This window comes from Pelodiscus sinensis, chromosome 8, assembly GCF_052426305.1.
Source record: "Pelodiscus sinensis isolate ZL-2025 chromosome 8, ASM5242630v1, whole genome shotgun sequence".
In the NCBI taxonomy this organism is placed as follows: Eukaryota; Metazoa; Chordata; order Testudines; family Trionychidae; genus Pelodiscus; species Pelodiscus sinensis.
Window position 1 is genome coordinate 55,072,448 of NC_143059.1, and position 21,112 is coordinate 55,093,559.

At 42.1% G+C, this 21,112-nt stretch overlaps 1 protein-coding gene across 1 annotated transcript in view; it reads right to left on the reverse strand.

The window, feature by feature from the left end:
- Positions 1–21,112, reverse strand: part of LOC102450996 (disintegrin and metalloproteinase domain-containing protein 9-like) — a 53,807-nt gene that overhangs the window by 18,646 nt on the left and 14,049 nt on the right. Inside the window, exons 4-15 of the mRNA XM_006136089.5 lie at positions 20,540–20,618; positions 19,437–19,513; positions 15,648–15,864; positions 14,907–14,972; positions 14,754–14,825; positions 13,183–13,355; positions 12,665–12,749; positions 11,714–11,835; positions 10,381–10,552; positions 6,518–6,607; positions 3,811–4,006; positions 3,549–3,654 (exon numbers count right to left, since the gene is read on the reverse strand). Of these exons, the coding sequence (XP_006136151.3) occupies positions 3,549–3,654; positions 3,811–4,006; positions 6,518–6,607; positions 10,381–10,552; positions 11,714–11,835; positions 12,665–12,749; positions 13,183–13,355; positions 14,754–14,825; positions 14,907–14,972; positions 15,648–15,864; positions 19,437–19,513; positions 20,540–20,618 (1,455 nt within the window). The remainder of the gene's footprint in view (positions 1–3,548; positions 3,655–3,810; positions 4,007–6,517; positions 6,608–10,380; positions 10,553–11,713; positions 11,836–12,664; positions 12,750–13,182; positions 13,356–14,753; positions 14,826–14,906; positions 14,973–15,647; positions 15,865–19,436; positions 19,514–20,539; positions 20,619–21,112) is intronic.

Sequence of the window (21,112 nt, forward strand, 5' to 3'; positions counted from 1 at the left end):
GAAGGGTATTAGCACAAGTACAGAAAGAGAGTCCATCACAGCACAATTTCTGAGGGATCCATATCACAACAGAGACTGGAGAAACTCTCCACAGATGCCTGGAAATTCAACCGATTTCACTAGTGATCTAAGGACACTGGGGATTAAAAAGGCCTGTTCTGCAGTCAGTCACACACCAAGTTATCTACTCTATATTTGAGAGATTTTGTCTGTTTTTGTGTCTGTCCGTTTGTTCAAGAACTCCCCCTAAATGGGAAGAGCTAGTGTAACCTTCTGGATGTGGTTCACAGTCCCATGTAATGGCACTTAGACCATGTAGAGAAAGAAATAATAAGTTACCTCTACAGCCTTAGCTGAGAGTCACCTGGCTTTTAGCTCAAGCTGTAGAGCAGGGGTGGGCAATAATTTTTGGTGGGGGGCCACTCCAAGTTTTTGGGAAGTGATCTAGGGCTGCACTTTTCTGTGAAGGAGGTGCAGGGTCTAGGGTGCAGGTTGGGTGCAGAAGGGTGCATGGGATAAGGGACTGGGGATGCTGGAGTGTGATGTCTGAGAGGGAGTTTGGGTAAAGGAGGGGGTTGTAACCTGGGTTGGGGTTTGAGATGTAGAGTCAGGGAGGGAGCATGGGAATGCAGAAGAGTATTCTGGATTGGGTGAGGGATCCTATGAGGCGTGCAAAGTCTGGGAGGGAACTGTGACCTAGGAGAAGGGGAAAATGGGATGCAGACTGCACAGGGTTTGGGTAGTGACCTGGGGCAGGCGAATGGGGTGCAGAGGGGGTTTGTAGAGGGTTTGGATGGTGACCTGGGGGAGGAAGTTGGAATACTTTGCCTGGGAGGTGCTTATCTAAGCATCTACCGGCCAACAGCCCTGCAGCATCCAAAAGGCAGGCTGTGCTCCCTTCCTGCTGAAGCCCCAGATCACTTAATACTGCAGGCTGTTCCCTCCATGTGGTTCTCAGCTCCAGGAGAGGGAAGAGGCTTGCGCTACTCCCATACCCCAGGCTAATCTCTCAGCTCCCATTGGCTGGTTGTTTCCAGCCAATAGGAGCTGAGAGATTGGCTGGGTTCATTTCCTATTGGTCATTTTTCTGGCCAATAGGAGCTGAGGATTGGGCTGGTAGCGGGAGATTGCACAAAACTTCTCCTTCCCTTCCAAGCAGAGACTCACACGGAGCAGCCTTATACTTAAAACAATGTCTGCTGTGTAAGGGTACATCTACATTCGCTCCCTATCTCAAGATAATGATGCAAATGTAGCCGACTAAAATTGCTAATGAAGCAGGGATTTAAATATCCCGTGCTTCGTTAGCATAATCTCACCAGCGCGCTGTTCTGATTGCTATCTGATTCGAACCAGGAAGTGCGCTCTGGGCCATGTTAGTTTGAATCAAATCCCTTGGTTAGAACTAACGTTACCCCCTCATAAAGGGATTTGATTCGAACTAACGCGGCCTGGAGGGCACTTACTGGTTCAAATCAGCTGGCGATCAAAATAGTGCATGGGTGAGATTATGCTAATGAAGCGCAGGATATTTAAATCCCCACTTCATTAGCAATTTCGGTCAGCTACATTTGCATCCCTATCTTGAGATAGGGAACAAGTGTAGATGTACCCTAACTGAGAGTCCCAACAAGGGGTCCATGGCCAGATCCAGTGGCGTGGCCAGATCCGGCCTGCAAAAGGTAATCTTGTTCACCCCTGCTGTAGAGGCTCATGCACTAAGCACCAGAGGGAGGTCCCAAGTTCAGTTCTGCCTATTGGTGTTATACTAGGACCACCAAATTCAGTATAGGTGACCCCCAACTTATGATCTCCCAACTTATGACCCCCACATTTATGACCATTTTTTCATGCGAGATAGCTCTTAAAAAATCCCAATTTACGTCCACAGCTTGCATTTACGACAGCGTATGACGCAGACTCCACTCATCATCTCAAAACAGGAAATACACAAGGTCAATCAAACTCGTCAGTTTGTAGCTGCTGCTTGAACTGTGCGCATCTCTGCCACATCAGTCTTCACTTTTTAGTTATTTTTGTGCATTATTTGAACTATTTAGGTCATTTTTTCTTCATTTCCATAGTCAATTTTGGTATTTTTTAGGGTATGAAATGGGTTTCCAGGAACGGAACCACCATTTATAACATTGCACCTATGGAAAATAAGGGTTTGACTTACGACGGTTCTTCAGGAACCAATTAGGTTATAAGTGGGGGTTGCCTGTATACAGCTTCTTCTTATCATAACTAAATGCAAGGTAAGGGTTTGGTTATGCCAAGAAAATGGAATGTGCCTGGAATGGGATTGCTTCTCATAAAACCATACAGAAAAGAGATAGAATCACCCGACAGATGAAAGAGGATGGTTTGGGGCACCACTCCCTGCCCTGGGACTGCCCCAGCCAAGAGCCACCCACTCCCCAAAGCTCTTTTGGGAGAGTGAGGAGGCTGAAGCTCCCTTCTCTCCCAATTCACATTGGAACATTGCGGGCTGTCCCCCTTCATCAGGGAGTGAGGAGAAAGTGCACAGTGTGCTGCATTCCTCACTCTTGCTGGGGAGCACAAGAGGTAGACAAACCAGAACTTACACCAGCTGGGAGACATGCACCCCTTTCCTGGCTGTGCCTGCCGGAGCTGCAACAGCCATGGAGAGGCGCTTCTTGCCTAGGCCCAAACTGCTGCAGTGAGAGAGGGCTGCAGTAGTTCTCTCTCTCTTGGGCAGTCTGTATAATGAACCCCTCTTCCCCAGTGCCACTCCAGAGCAATGATTTAAATGAAGAAAAACAAAAAATAACTGAGTTAAGGACTTGAGCAATACCAGGTAGAGCTTCTAGTAAACTATATAATGCTGTTTAATGCATACCTTTGGCTTTCCTATGATACTTTTTTATTTTTTACAAGGAAGGGTACAATGTAGGTCATTTATTTATAAATACGACTGATGATGGGTCAGACTTTCTCCTGTGCCAAGATGTGCTGTTTATAGCTACCTGATTCTAGGGCCTGATCTTCCCCCAACTTCCATGTAAACTAGAGGACCATGAACTGATCTAAGGACTATATACAATCTGAGAAGTGAAGTACAGCCTCTGACATTCCCTCCCACCCTCTATGCCATGCTGGGAGGATGGGTGATACAGGAACTAGGTGGGTCAGCTTTCTGCCATTGAAGAGCTCCTATCCCGCAAGACACCTGTCAGCTGATCAAGTATTGGCCAGATTGTATCTCCTTTACATTGCCTCAAAAGCACAAAAGGGCTAGTTCAGAGGTAAGAATCTGGTTCAGTTTCTTCAAAAGATCACTTAAGTAAAGTTGAGTTTCATACACACTGCTAATATTGTTTTTAATAAATTGTTTAATCAACAACTTAAAACAGACTAATAAAAAGGAAGATTTAAGTAAGGAATTTTGATAACTAAGGTAGGCCAAAGAAGTGAAGCATGTAAGCATTATTTATATAAAAATATATTCTACATTATGGTACTGTTTATATGAATAAATAACAGGAGGAAAGATTATATTAAATGTATACCTGCTGGTCACTTACTCAGTGGGACATTTATTGTACACACCACCTGACATTCCACAGTTTCCAAATCTATCTCCCTTCATGTTGGCTACTTGAAAACAAATATCAGGTGCTTTTCTTGCCCCTATAAAATAATATCAAATGTTTAACAACTAATATATTAAATAAAAAAGAATATTCCACAATGGCTATTTAAATCCTAGGTACAATGCACAACAAAGGAGGTTTTCCCTATTAATATGAATTCTGCTTCACAGATACTCAAACATTTTAAAAGTACCTTTTCCGTAGATGGATTCACATTGTGAATCAAAATTCTGGCAAACCCCACCGTAGCAATATTCTTTCATGTCATTACATGGGAAGCCATTCATGAAATATACATCATCTGGGCAGTATGGATTTGTCCCATTGCAGTATTCAGGTAGATCACAGAAATTCATTTTTGGTCTACATTCCATTCCCGCCACTTTAAACTAGAAATGGAATAGAAAATTACTGTTTTATTTTGCAACAGTACACATTTAATACAAAGGCACTGTAGGATGAAAATTTCTAAGGTAGGCTATGATATTCTGTTAAGAACCCCTATTGTAAATTTGGAGTCTGGGACTGGCACACAAACACAGTACATGTGGTTACCACCCCCCCACACACACACCTAGCCCAGGATAGGAGACAGGAGAAGACACATTCAATGGTGCTAGGAACAAATGTGCCATTGTCAAATACTCCTAATGTCTCTGCTCTAATCCCCAGATGGACCACATCCCTGCAGAGACACCTTCTTGAAGCAGACAGACATATCACCACTTAACACATAGTTGGTAATTGATGTCTGCTTTGTTTAAATATTTATTTTATTGGAAACACTATGTAACTTTATATTATTACTCTTATTTTGCCTCACAATTAGCACCTATACAGGGGTCCAGGATCTTAACCGCCCCCTCCTTCACTTTGATCTGCCCATTGAGCATCCTATATAATTAGTTGTAACCTATTGTTTGGCAGTGTTCACTGAGTTCTAACAAGCAATGTGACACTCCGACAGTGCTGTGTGTGTAATGAACTCTCCTGCTTGCTTCACATACGGTGTCCAGATTCTGTTCCTTCAGGCACATAATGATTATGTAATAGGTTGGTAAAGAATATATGCTTGTAAATTTGAGGAAGATGAAATAGCTCTTCATATCAATATACAAGAACATAAGAACGGCCGTACTGGGTCAGACCAAAGGTCCATCTAGCCCAGTAGCCTGTCTGCCACAGTGGCCAATGCCAGGTGCCCCGGAGGGGGGGGGAATGAAGACAATGATCAAGCAATTTGTCTCGTGCCATCCATCTCCAGCCTCTGACAAACAGAGGCCAGGGACACCATTTCTATCCCCTGGCTAATAGCCTTTTATGGACCTAACCTCCATGAATTTATCTAGCTTCTCTTTAAACTCTGTTATAATTCTAGCCTTCACAGCCTCCTCCGGCAAGGAGTTCCACAGGTTGACTATGTGCTGTGTGAAGAAGAACTTTCACTTATTAGTTTTGAACCTGCTACCCATTAATTTAATTTGGTGTCCTCTAATCCTTATATTATGGGAACTAATGAATAAGTTTTCTTTATTCACCCTCTCCACACGACTCATGATTTAATATACCTCTATCATATTCCCCCTCAGTCTCCTCTTTTCCAAACTGAAAAGTCCCAGTCGCTTTAGACTCTCTTCATATGGGACCTGTTCCAAACCCCTGATCATTTTAGTTTCCCTTTTCTGAACCTTTTCCAAGACCAAAATATCTTTTTTGAGGTGAGGAGACCACATCTGTACACAGTACTCTAGATGTGGGTGTACCATAGTTTTATACTATGCACAGTAAGATATTCTGTGTCTTATTTTCTATCCCTTTCTTAATATAGAGCATGTATGCCATTGCTATGAGTTTTATATGCCATGTTGATACCATTGATGAGCTTGATCCTGCACAGAACTAAGTCATAGTGTGGCATTTTTAAGCACCAGATACAAAGAGATGAGTAGGCAGGGGACGAGGGAGCCAACAGCCTCAAGGGGCCCCTGGGCAAGGGGTGGGGCGGGATGGCTCTCTACTCCAAGAAAGGGCATCGCCTCAGGCAGAAGGGGCAAGGCCAAGGGCATCCAGTTCTCAGCACCACTTGGATGGCAGCATCCCCCACCCATCCCTCAGTGCTGTCCTTCAGCAGTTGTCCCCTTTTTCCCCCTCATCGGTGGGCCTGACAGGCAATGCATAGAAACTTGATCCTATGATAACAAGAGCACTGCTACATGACATCTAATTACTTCAGCCTAGTAGCAGAAGTCAGGCTAGAGACAATACTTGCATTTGGAAACTGAGGAGCACACATGAGGCCATGAATCCTCAAACCAAGATTTGCTGTTCACCCACTATCCCTACTTTAGTCTCTGCTCCTGAGTGCAGCTTTGGTAATGTATGTACAGATGTCTAAAGACACTGGGGCTACGTCTAGACTGACCCCTTCTTCGGAAGAGGCATGCTAATTTCTAACTTTGGAATAGGGAAATCTGCGGGGGATTTAAATATCCCCCGCGGGATTTAAATAAACATGGTCGCCGCTTTTTTTCCGGCTTGGGGAAAAGCTGGAAAAGAGCGTCCAGACTGGCACGATCCTCCGGAATAAAGCCCTATTCCGGAGGATCTCTTAGGAATATTGCGGAGGATCGCGCCAGTCTGGACGCTCTTTTCCGGCTTTTCCCCAAGCCGGAAAAAAAGCGGCGGCCATGTTTATTTAAATCCCGCGGGGGATATTTAAATCCCCGCAGATTTCCCTATTCCAAAGTTAGAAATTAGCATGCCTCTTCCGAAGAAGGGGCCAGTCTAGACGTAGCCTGGGAGAGAGCCAATTCTAAAAATTAAAAAAATTAACTACTAATTAGTACTAATTCTGCTAAGTTAAGAACATAAATTAACAAAAAAGGGCTCTTCCAGCCTACCTTGCAATTTTCACAGCACAGCCCTTTAGCACACTGTGATCCGGACTTCAGTTTGCAGGTTGCAGCATCACAGCAAGGATTAGTACACTCCTATAGCAAAGGCATGATTTAGGGACACAGTATTTTTATTTTTATCTATAGTCAGGGGTTTCCGAAGGACACAGGATATGTCTACATTACAGGATAAGGTCAAATTAAGATATGCCATTTCAGCTACATTAATTACGTAGCTGAAGTTGAAGTACCTTAAGACTTTTGGCTAATTCGAACCCTGGAAGATCGACAGCAGCAGCTTCAATCTTCTCTGTAGTGTAGACATAGCCAGACAGACTAAATTCTGACCAGAAACAAAATATAGTGGGTCTCTTTCAGAGTCTGAAGTTTTGAGTTCTTTGTCCTATTAGAAAAGAGAAACTTTCTTTTTGATTACTTATTTGCATAGGGATTAGAGGAATAAAGCAACAACTGCTTTTTTCTAAATAGAACAGGGCCCTAAAGAAGCAGAAACCCTCAGGTTTGTATTAACAGTTTGTAGCACTCACAATACTTTATTTTCCAAGTTAATAGTATAATATACTATATTTTTTTGGAAGGGGGATAGTACTAGGAAAAAAACTGCCATTAAACATGGGTTTTTCCTCACCTCTGGTATTTGCTAGCATATATTCTAAATAAGGCTGTCAAGCAATTAAAAATAATTGCCAATAATCATGCAATAAAAAAAATCACATTCACATAATTTCATTGTTAAAGTAAGATACTATATATTTAAATATTTTTGATGTTTAATACATTTTCTACATTTTCAAATCTATTGATTTTAATTACAACACAATACAAAGTGTACAGTGCTCACTTTAAATTTATTCTATTACAAATATTTGCATTGTAAAAACATGAATATTTTTCAGTTCACCTACTACAAGTACTGTAGTGCAGTCTCTTTATTATGAAAGTTGAATTTACAAATGTAGAATTATATACCAAAAAACTGCATTCAAAAATAAAACAATATATAACTTTACAGGCTAAAAGTCCATTTAGTCCTACTTCATGTCCACTCAGACAAACAAGTTTTTTTACAGGCACAGGAAATAATACTGCCTGCTTTTGTTTACAATGTCACCTGAAAGTGAAAACAGGAATTTTCATTAGGGATGTAAAATTCCGTTTCATTATTTAACCAGTTAAAATTAGGTTTAACTGGTTAACTGACTAAGTGGGAGCCTGGACAAGCAACCACTCCAGGTTTGATGGGGCAGCCCCCAGCCTGTGGGACTGTGACTACTGGTTAGCCATTCACATCCCTAGTTGTAGCCAATATTGCAAAATATTTATGTGCTAGATGTGCTAAATATTCATATGTCCCTTCATGCTTCAACCACTAGTCCAGAGGGCATGTATCCATGCTGCTAACAGATTCTGCTCAATAACGATCCAAAGCAGTGCAGACCAACATGTGTTCATTTTCATCTGAGTCAGATACCACCAGCAGAAGGCTGATTTTCTTTTTTGCTGGTTCAGCTTCTGTAGTTTCCACATCAGATTGTTGCTCTTTTAGCACTTCTAAAAACATGTTCCACACCTTGTCCTTCAGATTTTAGAAGGAACTTCAGATTCTTAAAACTTGGGTTGTGTGCTTTAGCTATCTTTATACATTTCACATTGGTACATTCTTTGCTTATTGTCAAATCTTTACTGAAAGAGTTTTTAAAATGAACATCATCTGAGAGTGTTATGATATGAAATATATGGCAAAATGTGCATAAAACTCACAGCAGGAGCTGAGCCACAAATTTAATTACAACTTTATTTTTTTTAACAAACATCATCAGCATGGAAGCATTTCCTCTGAAATGGTGGCTGAAGCATAAAGGGGCATACAAATGTTTAGCATATCTGGCACTTAAATACATCACAATGCCTGCTATAAAAGTACCAGGCAAATGCCTTGCTCTCACTTTCAGTGACGTTATAAATAAGAAGCAGACAGCATTGTCTCCCCTCAAATGTAAACAAGCTTGGTTCTCTTAGCAATTTGGCAAACAAGCAATGGAACTGAGTGGACTTGTAGGCTCTGAAGTTTTATGTTGTTTTGGTTTTGAATGCAGTTATGTAACAATCTATATTTTTAAATTGCACTTTCACGATAAAGAGATCACACTATAGTACTTGCAAGAAGTAAATTGAAAAATACTGTTTATTTTGTTTAGCATTTTTACAATTCAAACACTTGTAATCAAATTATATAAAGTGAACACTATACATTTATATTTTGTGAGATAATTGAAAATGGAGCAAAACACCCACAATGAATTAATAATTTTCAACTCGTATTCTACTGTTTAGCAGTGCAATTAAAACTATGATTAATCACAGGCACTGGCTTCCTTATTTCCTTGGGGTGCTTGACCCCCACTAGGCCTCAGGTTCCACCCCTCTCCACCCTTTCCCCCAAGGCCCAGCCTCTTTCCATTCCTGCTCTGCCCTGCCCCATATCTTTTGTCCTTGCTCCACCCCCTCCCCAGGCTGTGCCACACCCTCACTCTGCCATCTCCCCCAAGCCCTTTCTGCCTGACACTGAACAACTGTTAACTGGTGGGTGGAAGGAGCTGATCAGCTACTATTTTTTTTCCTGTGAATGCTTCATCTCAGGAGTACCCACCGGGTTGGCACCTATGGAACCAATTTCCTTTAACAGCAATTCAAGACAGTCAGTTGTTTGAGAGAAGGTCATTAAGAAACTGAAAATGAAAGTTCCAAAGATAGAGTGATATCTAATGCCCTTCGGCTGGAAATATTTGATTGTGGTTCAAATTTAAAGGGTAAGGTGGAAAAACTGTACTTGATGAAGATTCTTATGTGTACAACTAAATTACCTACATTTTTGTAGAGTAGACATGCACCCAGGGCCGGACTAAGGGGTGGGCGAGCCGGGCAGCTGCCCAGGGCGCCAACCAATGGGGGGGCGCCTGATGGCAGCTGTAAGGGGTGCACAGCATCCCTTTTAGCTGCCATCAGGTGCAGCGCGCCCGGCTCCCGCAGCGCCGGCCCCCCATCCCCGCGGCGCCGGCCAACAGCGCCCTTCCCCCCACGGCTGCGGGGCCCTGCACAGCCAGGCGCGGCCAGTCCCGGGCTGCATGCCAGCAGCAGTGGCTGGGCCGGGCCGGGCCGGGCTGCGCCGTGCACCCTGGGGAAGCGCCGTGTACCCTGGCCTGGGGCGCAAAAATGGCTCGGGCTAGCCCTGCATGCACCTGAAACAATAGTTGTACAATAGCCAGTCCTTTTACTTAGAGCAGGGGTGGGGAACCTCTTTTGGGTCGAGGGCTGCCCAGGGTGCACAGAAATCATTCAGGGCCACACACAAGTGAGAAGCAAAGTGAGAAGCCCCCAACTGAGAAGGAGAAAGACACTCCTCCCATTCCCCTTGCACACCAGAACCCAGGGGGGCACAGGCTGGTAGATTTTGTGTGCTCCAGCCATGTGAGTGGGTGGCAGGGGACTGGAGTGCCAGCACAAGCTCCCCAAGGTGTGTGTGGGGATCCCAGAGCCACAGGAGCTGGATCCAGGCAAGCCTGGGGCTGCATCCGGCCCCCAGGCCTGAAGTTCCCTAACCCTCACTTTCTGAGCCATATTCCCATGAAGTCAATCATGTTTTCATTAAGGGCTACATCCACTGACTTCAAGCAGAAGTGGTTGTAATCCTTAATGAAAATTTGATTTTAGGCTTGTCACTCATTCTTATTTGTATTTATAAGATTTCAAATAAAAAGTACAACTGCAAAGAAAAATATCCCTCACATATTAATGGAACTTCTTTGTACAAAATAGGTTGAGATTAAAGCCTGGATGAAGTACAATACCTGTGGTTTTCCACAATCACATTCTTCATTCTTATCCACGACATTATTTCCACAGAAAGGTTCTGTGAAAACATCACTTGGTTTTGGAGCATTTTTAAGACAGTTTCCTCCACCACTCAAAATGAGATTCTCAAAATCATCTGCACTACAGGTGCTGAAATTCTTGGATCCACTAGAAAGCATAATATTGCAATTAGTTGATATACACATGATTCCTTGGTCCTGAATAGAGCTTTTCTGCGGAGACACCATGAAATCAGAATTGAAATCCTGCATAAACATGCAGTTATTTTTGCTGAGTCATTCTGATGTCAGCTCACAGAAATCCTATTAACCTCAAAACTAATTCTTGGAACTGTGAACCTAATAAATCAATGTAGGTTGAGATGTATGTTTTATTTAAATTAATCATAAATGTAAGCCTAACAAAAGGGTAAGTTTGGACCAAATCCACGCTATGTGCTATTTCCACTGTGTTAGCAGCCTAGTGGAAATAGCACATTAACATCAGTCATTAGGGTTACCAGGTAGCTTCAGAAAAAATACTGGACACACTTGATCGGGGCGGGGGGGAAGGGCCGGCTGGGAGAAGGCGGGGGGATGGGAAGCAGGGTTGGTGGAGAGGGGGGTTGGGGCAGTGGGGCTGGCCGGGGGAGATTGGGAGGAGCGGGACTGGCTGGGGGAGATCGGGAGGAGGAGAACTGGCTGGCAGGAAGCAGGGCTGGCCGGGAGAGGTAGGGGGGAGCGGGGCTGGCCGGGGGAGGGGGGAGGGAAGAATCAGCCGGCAGGGAGTGGGACTGACTCGGGCACATGCAGATCCCAGGGCGCTGCCTGTCCCGTGCACAGTCCTGGCGAAGTCCGAACAAGTCCTGCTACAGCTCCACAACATGCTTGAACAGCGTTCAGGAGCACGGACAGGGCTTCTCCTCCTCCCCAAGGTGTCACTCCTATGTCAGATGCAACCAGAGGCTCCCAGCACTGATCATGCCCCACCTGCCAGCCACTCCCCCCCTCCACTGCCAGGCTTCCATAGGGCACCATGCCGGAAAACCAGAAAATACTGGACATTACACATGTCTGGTATTTTCTGATTTTTTTTTACCGGACAGAGGGCCCAAAAACCTGACTGTCCGGTTGAATATCGGACATTTGGCAATCCTATCAGTTAACTAAGTCCCATTAACTTTTAATGCTCTTTACTTAAGTTCCTCATACAAAGCTTGTATGAGGCTTACTAAGGTTGTTTGAGGTTAACAGGAATTTTACCCTACTGAATTGATCTAATGCAAATATGCAATATTAAAAACAAGGTAATACTATTTGAAGCTCTTACTTATCTGTGCTGTACATAATGTACGATATGGGGCATCTTCCATCATCATGTTTCATACCAAGATTATGACCCAACTCATGTGCTACTACTGTGGCATGACGTAGCACATTGTTATCATTAAGCTAATAAAGAGAAGCAATGTTGAAATGAATATGAAAATAAAACAGGAAAATAAAGAAATCACAAAAAATACCCAAAGCAATGGTCCTACCTACTGATTTATGTAAACAAAATCATGAGAGAGAACTAACAGCAAATCAGTGTAATTCTTTATCTTTATATTAGTTTAAGATCAAGATTTTGCCATTCTTTCTCCTGCTGAGTAGTACTTCATTCCATGAGTAGCTCCATTGATTTCAGTAGGGTTCCTCACAAAATACTATTCAGTATAAGGAAGGCTAGCAGAATATGGCTCTGGACAAACCTCCACATCCTAAGTAAGGTAATATTAGCCCTCCCACAGGATTAAGGGAAGGCAAAGGCATCTTAAAGTCACTTTTACCCCACTTTCCTCAAAGTAACTTGAATAGAATTCTTGTGCATCTAAGAATTTGGGCAAGTGTGTACTGGACATACGAGTGTGAAGAGTGCTAACATTCCCATGCAGAATATATGAAAAGCTTCCATTTTGAGTTAATGGATTTAGTATTATGGGGATATGTTTTGCTACTCAATCTTGGCCTAAATAAATTAAAAAATATGGCTAAAATATAGCTTGAGATGTATCTCAATTAAGTGGACTTGTGCATGAAGGAGAATGATGTGGCAAAAGGAATTATAATGTTATCCTCAAAAATTTCTGTCTTTCTATAAGAAGCCTAACAATACCAACCATACCCCAACATAAATCTTAGCCCTTTGTGACATGGTTGAATAGGCCATTGAGGTGTCAAGGGATGTTTTACTGACTAGAGCTGTACATAAATAATTGAGACAAAGTACTATACTTACAGTGCTGATTGACCCTCCCTGGACTTGAGAGCAGATTGTACTTACAAAAGCCATTCCAACTACCCCACTAAAGGCATGTCTCCCTCTGTAACAGAACAACAGAAAATGTGCACTGTTTTGAGAATGGGGTTGAAAGCTCACTGATTTCTAGTGAAAAAATATTCCTGGCTCTTAACCAAATATTATAACGAGTCAAATTTTGGTCTCATTGATGTCAATAGGAAATTTCCCACTTTCCCAAAGGATCAAGATATGGCTCTCTGATCAATATGCCTACACCAAAGTGTGTGACATAATTCTTGAAAATTATATATGTGCTGTGTTATTTTTTTTGAGAGAATACAATTAAGAATAAAGATTTGATCACACAAATGATTCCTTGTTCATCTACAATTAGAGCCAAAGTTTAAATTTGCAGTAATCCAATTTCTATTATTTATTCTCATTTGCATACATAAGCAATGTAACAAATTTGATTTACAGTCAGAGGCAAGTTTTACTAATAAACTAAAACTTACATTATAAGGTGGCTAACATCATTTCTTGATCGCTTAAGAAGATTTTTCTCTCTCCAAGAAACAAATCTATTTAGTACTTCTCCAGCTGAACCATCCATTACATTTATGTGGTTTTTATCTGACCAGATTTCTAGCCCAATCAAAACAATCTGAATGTTCAATGCACCATACATCTGAAAATACATGATGATGATTACATATATGTGAACCCAATTCAGTTGAATTCTGAAAAAATTACATAATTATGATCAGTTCAATATTATGTTGTCCAGAACAATGGTGGGGTGGAAAAGTTTATTCCATTGTGATGGGGCGGCCCAGCGCCTCACTCCAGCCCCAAGAAACCACCCGACTCAGGGGGCAGGGAGGGGCGCGCCCACGCAGCCCTACCGGGCATGCTCCCAGGAGGCCCCAGGTATAAAGGACTGCAGTCCTATTCAGTTGGGGCAGACAGCCAACAGGGCAGGAGCTAGGGCCCAACCCCCAGAGCTGCCGGCCCATCAGCCAGAGAGGGAGTCATCAGGCCTGCCGCCGCAGGGCCCGCCGCCGCAGGGCCCAAGCAGGGCTCGGCCCCAACGTCGGAGCCACCAGCCAGCCACCTGGGACCCAGGCATCGGACCCGTCACGGCGACCCCAGACACCGAGTTGGAAGGTGCTGCTACAGACATCGGCTAATGCCAACAGGTGGGACCACTGCCGACCAGGGGAAGGGGGTAGGAAGTGACCCAGGGCAGGGAGCCGGAGAGGCCCCGGAAGGCTCGGAGCGTTGTGGGAAGGAACCCCTGCCTAGCCAGTAGTGGGAGCCACCCGCCACTGATAGGGCCCTGGGTCCTAGGAATCATTTTGTCTCTCTGGTAGATTGTCTGGGACTTATGGAAATTGCTTACAGCAACAGAATGGGAAATTTCACAGGCAGCAAAGAGGTTACATTTTCTGATAGCAGCTGGGGATTATGAGGGTAAACTTTGGCCAGCAGAGGATGGACTCTATGCAGTGGAAAGATCCCCCTTCACTTCGGTGAGAGCTAAATCAAGCCTTTAGTTAGATATCAATACTTCTTGCCTACACTGATTATTCCTGTATAGAATAGAGAAGCAGTATGTACCTTGTGTAGCATTCCAGTTACCATATTGGAGAGGAGGATTAGGTCCTCTAATGCAGATGAAATATTTTTTTCTTATGAATATGTCCAGGAATTTTCAATAATTCAGAAATAGTGTACAAGTATTTTGAGGCAAAGTCTGTCAGAGTTGCCAAAGATTACAGGTATCCCTGCAGCCCTTAGGCAGCATCGGGAGGGCTGTCTAAGTTATGCCCCTAGAGCAACCTAAGAATCAGCAGATGCAAAGTTGGCTTATAATCACCTTCCCCCCTCTTTTCTGGGCTGTGAGTTCTGTATTGTGCTTCTAAGAGTCTTGTCCAGATATTAATTATATGTCTATGTATTGACTATATTTTTCAGTTGGAATACAAACACAGAATACACTAGCTGTACATTACAATGTGTATTTCTTCTGTGCAATAAGATAAAGAAGAGGCTACTGAATATCCATATGACTGAAATGACCTACCCCATCAACATAATTAATCAGCTCAATTATTTCCTTTTGCACAGCTGCAGGATCAGAATTCTTCTGTAAATACTGTAAAATTAAATATTAGGACATCAGAGAAAAAATTAAATAATTCAATAAAATGTGTTTAAGATTAGAGAAACACATTACCCTGGAGTTATCAACAACCATAAATAGTTCCACGTAGCTTGTCTGTGGCAGCACGGCTCGTTTTTTCTGCCAGTTAGAAAATACAATAAGTTAATATTTTAATGATAATTAAGTTAAGATTTTGATGGTTATTTGTTACCATGTAAATGCATCTATTTACAAGACTTGACAACATGGTAGCTGGATTTGGCTTCAAGTTGGTTTGCTTTCTGAGCTTTACATGTCCGCTTAAAGACCTACAGCTCGCCTACAGGGGTGGGCGAGATTCTGTGGCCTGCACTGTGCAGGGGGTCAGACTAGATGATCATAATGGTCCCTTCTGACCTTAAAGTCTATGAGTCTATGAGCTCAATACTTCAGTGGCAGGTAGGTTCTCAGGGATGGAGGCTTTATGGCATCTTTATATCCACTACCCTTCAGTCCTGATGCTTTACCCTATCATACAGCTTGATCAGCTTCGGGGCTGCTTTAAGTTGCATTTAACTGCAAGTTTCCATGTTGCCAGTCCTCTATATGAGGATTTTCAAAGCCCACCAGAGTTCTAGCCATGGGGCTCTGAAATAAGGGTAAACAAAGAGCTGATGGGGTACAGCATCTTGAATGCTTCAACACAAGTCTATACCCCAGGAAATCAGCTAAGATGGTTTTATGGCCTCTTCTGGCCACTGAAGCACCCCCAAAGGAACTGTATTGGATCCAAGGATCTAAACATTTCTTAAGAGAAAATACAAACATATTTACCCTAAAAAAACTTTCCCTGCTGAAAGTACTGTGTGAAACATTCATGTATCTGAAAGAATTCGTCACATTCTTCCCATGCTGCAGGTTATCATTCAGCACACCACACAGAAAGGGATCTTGCTTAACATGTTCTAATGGATAAAACAGGTGCTCAAATGTAGCTGACATGTTAACTGGTTCCATTCCATATCGTTTGCCATCAATGTGAAGGATTCCCCTACAATAATAAAGGTAGGGAAAAAAATCCAGTAGAATTTTCCCTCGCTTGTAAAGGTATAACATAGATGAGCAACCTACAATTGAACATGTCACTACTAAGAAATGTACATTATTACCTTATTTTTTAAAAAAATATAAACAACGTTCATAATAGGCAAAAGGGAACTTGCTCCTACAGTTAAGTATCAGGAAAGGCTGAGAATTACTCAATTAACAAAACTGCAGGATGGCTATGGAATGGCACTAAAGAAACTATTCTAGTCCAGACAGTAGCTTTTACCCAATATTTACTAACCTAGCCTATGTAGAAAGATCTGTGCTAGACAAGTCCTTCATTCCTCTTCTGCCCACTAATGTCCTAATTCCTGTAAGTTGCCATGAAGGAGTCATGCACAGAATAAGGGTTCTGTGCAGCACATATCCAATACACAATGTATTACATCCAACCTCTGCCCTCCCCATCCTTGTGGATAGAGCCCTGTAAACCCATGGATCTCCACTTCATATCCACAGGTATCCACATCTGCAAATGCCAATGCAGATCTCCACAGCTCATTTTTGCAGATAGAGATGTGGATGTGGCTACAAGTTTTGTATCCTTGCAGGCTCTACCTATGGAGTTGAACTACTCTAACTCTGCTGTAGAAAGTCCATTTGTAGCTGGAAGGAGGAAGTTGTAGCTGTATGTCTTCACAGAGACAATAGAACTGCCTCTGGACTAATGTTAGACCTATCGTGGCTAAATACAGTAACTATTCTATTACATGTCAAAGTTTGTATCCAGGGTAAGACTATAGCCAATATGTATTCATATACTGTAACAGTACCACTCTGAAGCTGCTAAATTGTTGTCCAGAATCTTAGCTTTTATTTATGAGTCCCTATCTGTTATGGTTGCAAAGAAAACCTCAAAAATGTGAACTGAGTGTAATCAATGCAGAGATGTTTATGTGAGTCGACAGCCTGCAGCAATCTCTCTGTTGCATTAATTTGAGTATTGTGTTAACTCAGATGCCCAGTAATAATGTATAGGTCAACATTGTTAAGACTTTTCATTTCTCATTTAAGAAAGGAGACAGAGAGGGTCACAGAACTATACAATTTACTTTGACTGATATCTTATTTTGGTGGTGCAAGCGAAGTGGGTGATGTTGTGTGAGCTCTATCACTTATATCCCACCACAAAAGAACCCAAGCCCAAGTCGCTCCCAGAGTCCCTAGGAAAATGCAAGCCACACCAGGGGGAGCAAAGCTCAAGGAAGCCATGAAATCCAGGGAACACTTATATCTATACTAGCTGGAGTTACTCGGTGTTACTTGGTCCTGCTCCCTGCCGGCCGACTGGCTTCCCCCGCCAGCCCTACTTCCTGCTGGCTGGTTCTCCTTCCCCCGACCAGCCCCATTCCCACTGGCCACCCCATCATCTTCCCTGGCCAGCCCCACTGTCCCCGCCCCGCCTCCACAAGCTCTGCTGCCTGACGGCTGCCCTTCCCCCGATCTCCCCCAGCCAGCCCCACTGTCCCTGACCGCCGCCCCCACCTGCTCTGCTTCCCACCGGCTGCCCCTCTCCCAATCTCCCCTGACCAGCCCTGCTTCTGGCCCCCCTCTTCCTGCCGGCCAGCCCCGCTCCCCTCCTGGCCGTTTCTCCCCTCCTCCCCAATCAAGTGTGGCCTTGTGTGTGTGTGTTTTTTTTTAAAGACTACCTGGTAACCATAGCCGCAGGGGGCAGGGTAGATGCCCGAGCCATTGTGTGTGGGGGGGTGGGGCGAGTCCTGGATGGCGCTTTGGGGCCGCAGGTGGCAGGCACGTGACCTAGGGTGGGCAGGGCTGCTCCTGCAGTGCAACACGGTGGGTTATTTTTTATTTTTACAGGTTGAGATCGGGCCCGATCATGTCCAAAAGTACCTTAAAAACTTCTCCTGGAGGAAAGGTTATCCCATGGAAAGTTTGGTTGCGGTAGGTCTTATAGTGTCCAAGTTATTAGAGCACAAACATACAAACATTCTCCTTTATATTTTGACTATTTGCACACACTATGTCAAGTGGAGTCTCATTCTATCAACTCACCAGCTGTCTGTATACCATACAAACACTATTTTAACTTACTATAACAGAGCTACTCAGAGGGTTTTGGAAGATTACTTTTAAAGGCAAATTTATTAACATCACTGCAATTATTTGTAGCATGATTATAGTGTGTGGCACTCTTATGCTATATAGAAATATTAGATAGCCATGCACAGCATGTATTTATTTATTCTTTGTACTGTGGTAGTACCTGGGACTTTAAGCAGGGCATCAAAGTACTCAGCCCTATACCATACACAGTATAATGAAAAAACAGTCCCTGACCCCAAAAATTTACAATTTAAGTAAACTATGCTTTTATTCTGTGCAATTTTTACCATTACTGAGAGATTGACTTCACAATACTGAAACTTTACCAAGTGAGAACTGGACTAGGAATTTGTATCTGTTTTGTTTGTGTGATGGAACAGGTTGCAGCCAATAGGGAGATGTAGCTCTACCTATGGTGGCTACATGTCCCAACTTGCTGTGCTTTATCTAAACCAGTGTTCCCTCTAAGCTGTGGGGCAGCACAGCTTCACAAGTGATTAATTAGCACCACCCAGTCAGAGGCTCAGGTGCACAGAGCTGACTGACTGGGCAGGGCTGATTAATCACCTGTGAAGCTGTACTGCCACTGATATCAGATAACAAGAGTGCCTGCATCATGGTGCTCTTTAATGACTCTTGTCTTTGCGCCATTGAAAGTTAACAATCGAAAATGCTAATTTTTAAAAAGCCTCAGACTGAGAAGACAACAGCAAAAGATTAGGGGCCTGATTCCTATCAGGCTTATTTTTCACTGGTATTACTCCGCTGACTTCAGTGGAACTGCTGGACTTTATACCTCTGTTAAGCCAGAGAAGAGTCAGGTCCAAAGTGCATAAAACTGAGTTTAGATGGTTAGAGGCTTGACATTCACTGGTGGGCTAGCAATTTAATTTTAAAACTGGTTTAATGAACATTATCTCTTTTGATGGGTCTGATAACATTACTCTGTGCTCAGTATATACAATAGTCTCACACGGACAATCAGTGCTTTTCAGTGCAATTAATTAATCTAATACCTAAAAAAGCAACACACCCAACACTTAACACCCCTTAGCCTTAGGATACAATAACTGTTTGTTTTTCATTTTGCTACTTGATGTCAAAATATTCAGAGAAAACACTGATCTAAACCCATCAAGGTGCTTAGCACAAGGTGCAGTATTGCACATTAGAACATCAAGGTGGAATTTTCAGAAGTATTTGGTATTACCCTAACTCTACAACCACTCACCATAGAAATCAATGGGAGGGAAATTAAGTCAATGCTCAGCATTTTGGAAATCCGCACCCTAGTCCCTGAAAAACAGCATTACGAAATTGTGTAGGGTTACACTTGACCACTCTTGGATTCATTCATTTATTCTTATGCAGAAAAAATGGAGATTCTGAACAACAATTTTTTTTGGTAATCAGTCAATGGTACATTGAAAAGTGAAAAGCAAAAAATAATACCTAAGGCCTTCACATGTACTAAGAGCAAGCATAGAATCAGCAACTCCTTCAACAACTCCATGATAATAACAGTATGTCTGAAACACAATTAAACCACATCATTAATTACTTATAGTAATTTTTATTCAAGTGAAAGACCCAGACTATTCATTTGCCTATTATTTTATTTATTAGAGCCAGATTTTAACAGCTTTACTCAGAACTCTACAAGTTGTCTCCATTTGCTTTCATAGGATTACTACTATGACTAAGCACAGCAGATTTTGGCCTTTCATTGGTAAAATAATTGGCAAAAAATGTCCCCTCCTTTACAAGTGAGAGGAAACTCCCAATTCAACCCATTCCCAGACTCTGACAAACCCAATAGGACTATGCTGTCCATCCTGTTCTTTGTCACGTAAGCCCTTTTTTTAAAAGCCTGCATGGGAAAAAACATCCTGTTCAGGAAGCATATTTAAGTATACACTTAAGTTCCACTGAAAGCTCATGATTTAAGTTGATTACCTATGTAGGTGCTTTCCTGAGCAGGAAACAAAACTTAAGCATGAGCTTAAGTGTTTTTCTGAAACAAGGCTTCAAAACTGGGTAACTTTGATATTTGCATCTTGATCCAAAAAAGTATTTTATACAATGGCTGTATAGTCAAATAACCTAGTTTCAATCTTTACATTAAGTTTCCAGAGCATCCTTTTTACACATATTTCTGAAAGCAGGGGTTACAGCAGACACTGTCATCATAAATAGCAACAAGTTAATCATACTTAGAGTTAAGATTACAGCAAGGCAACCTTGCTTATTTTATACTTATCAATAATAATGGCATACAAATATTGTGTTAAAGGAGGAGTGCTCAAGAACACAACCTTCTATTATTCTCTAATTGGTTTATGAGAGCCTTAATTCATTGTTGTGAACACAAGTGACTGTTTATGCCTATATCAGGAAAGATATACATGCAACCAGCATTAATGGTTGTGTATAAGTTTTATTGTATAAAAATGTATTTAAATCGATATGCATCCTATGACAGCATTTGGTGTCATTAAATTTGGCTCCCTTGTGCTAATGAAACAGTTTGACATAAAAATTGATAAGCACAGTACCTTGATTTTTGAATGGGTAGCCTCCAATTTCCCATTTTTGCTATATGTATATAGTACAAAATCTTCACTAATAATCTTTCTGAAAACAGAAATAAATTGCTGTTGTTTCAAGGGTCTCTGACAATATATACATCAAGTAGTATATTCAGCAATACATTCTGAGAGTAGCACTTTGATGCTAAAATTGCTATTAAATACTGTAGAAGGACACAGTGTGAAATGTTTTTTTAGAAAAAAATCAGCATAATCATTTTGAGTAATTTACTTTTAAAATATTTTTACAAGAGTCCACATACGTATTGTTTTTTAGCTTGATGCATTATTTCAGTTTTTGGACAAGTGGCTGGACTACAGTATACACTTTTGGAGATGGATACAAACAAAATCAGATGAATTATTCCACATCAATTAACAAAAATAGGTAGCAGAAATCTAATTTTGCGCTGATTTATTTTTCAGTGAGGTTTTTTTCCTGTAATAAATCTTCATTAACAATATGCATTTTGGTGTGCTGTTTCTTATATTACAGCGGTGCTAAGTGAAAATTTCATCCGAATTTTTTAAAAATTAAAT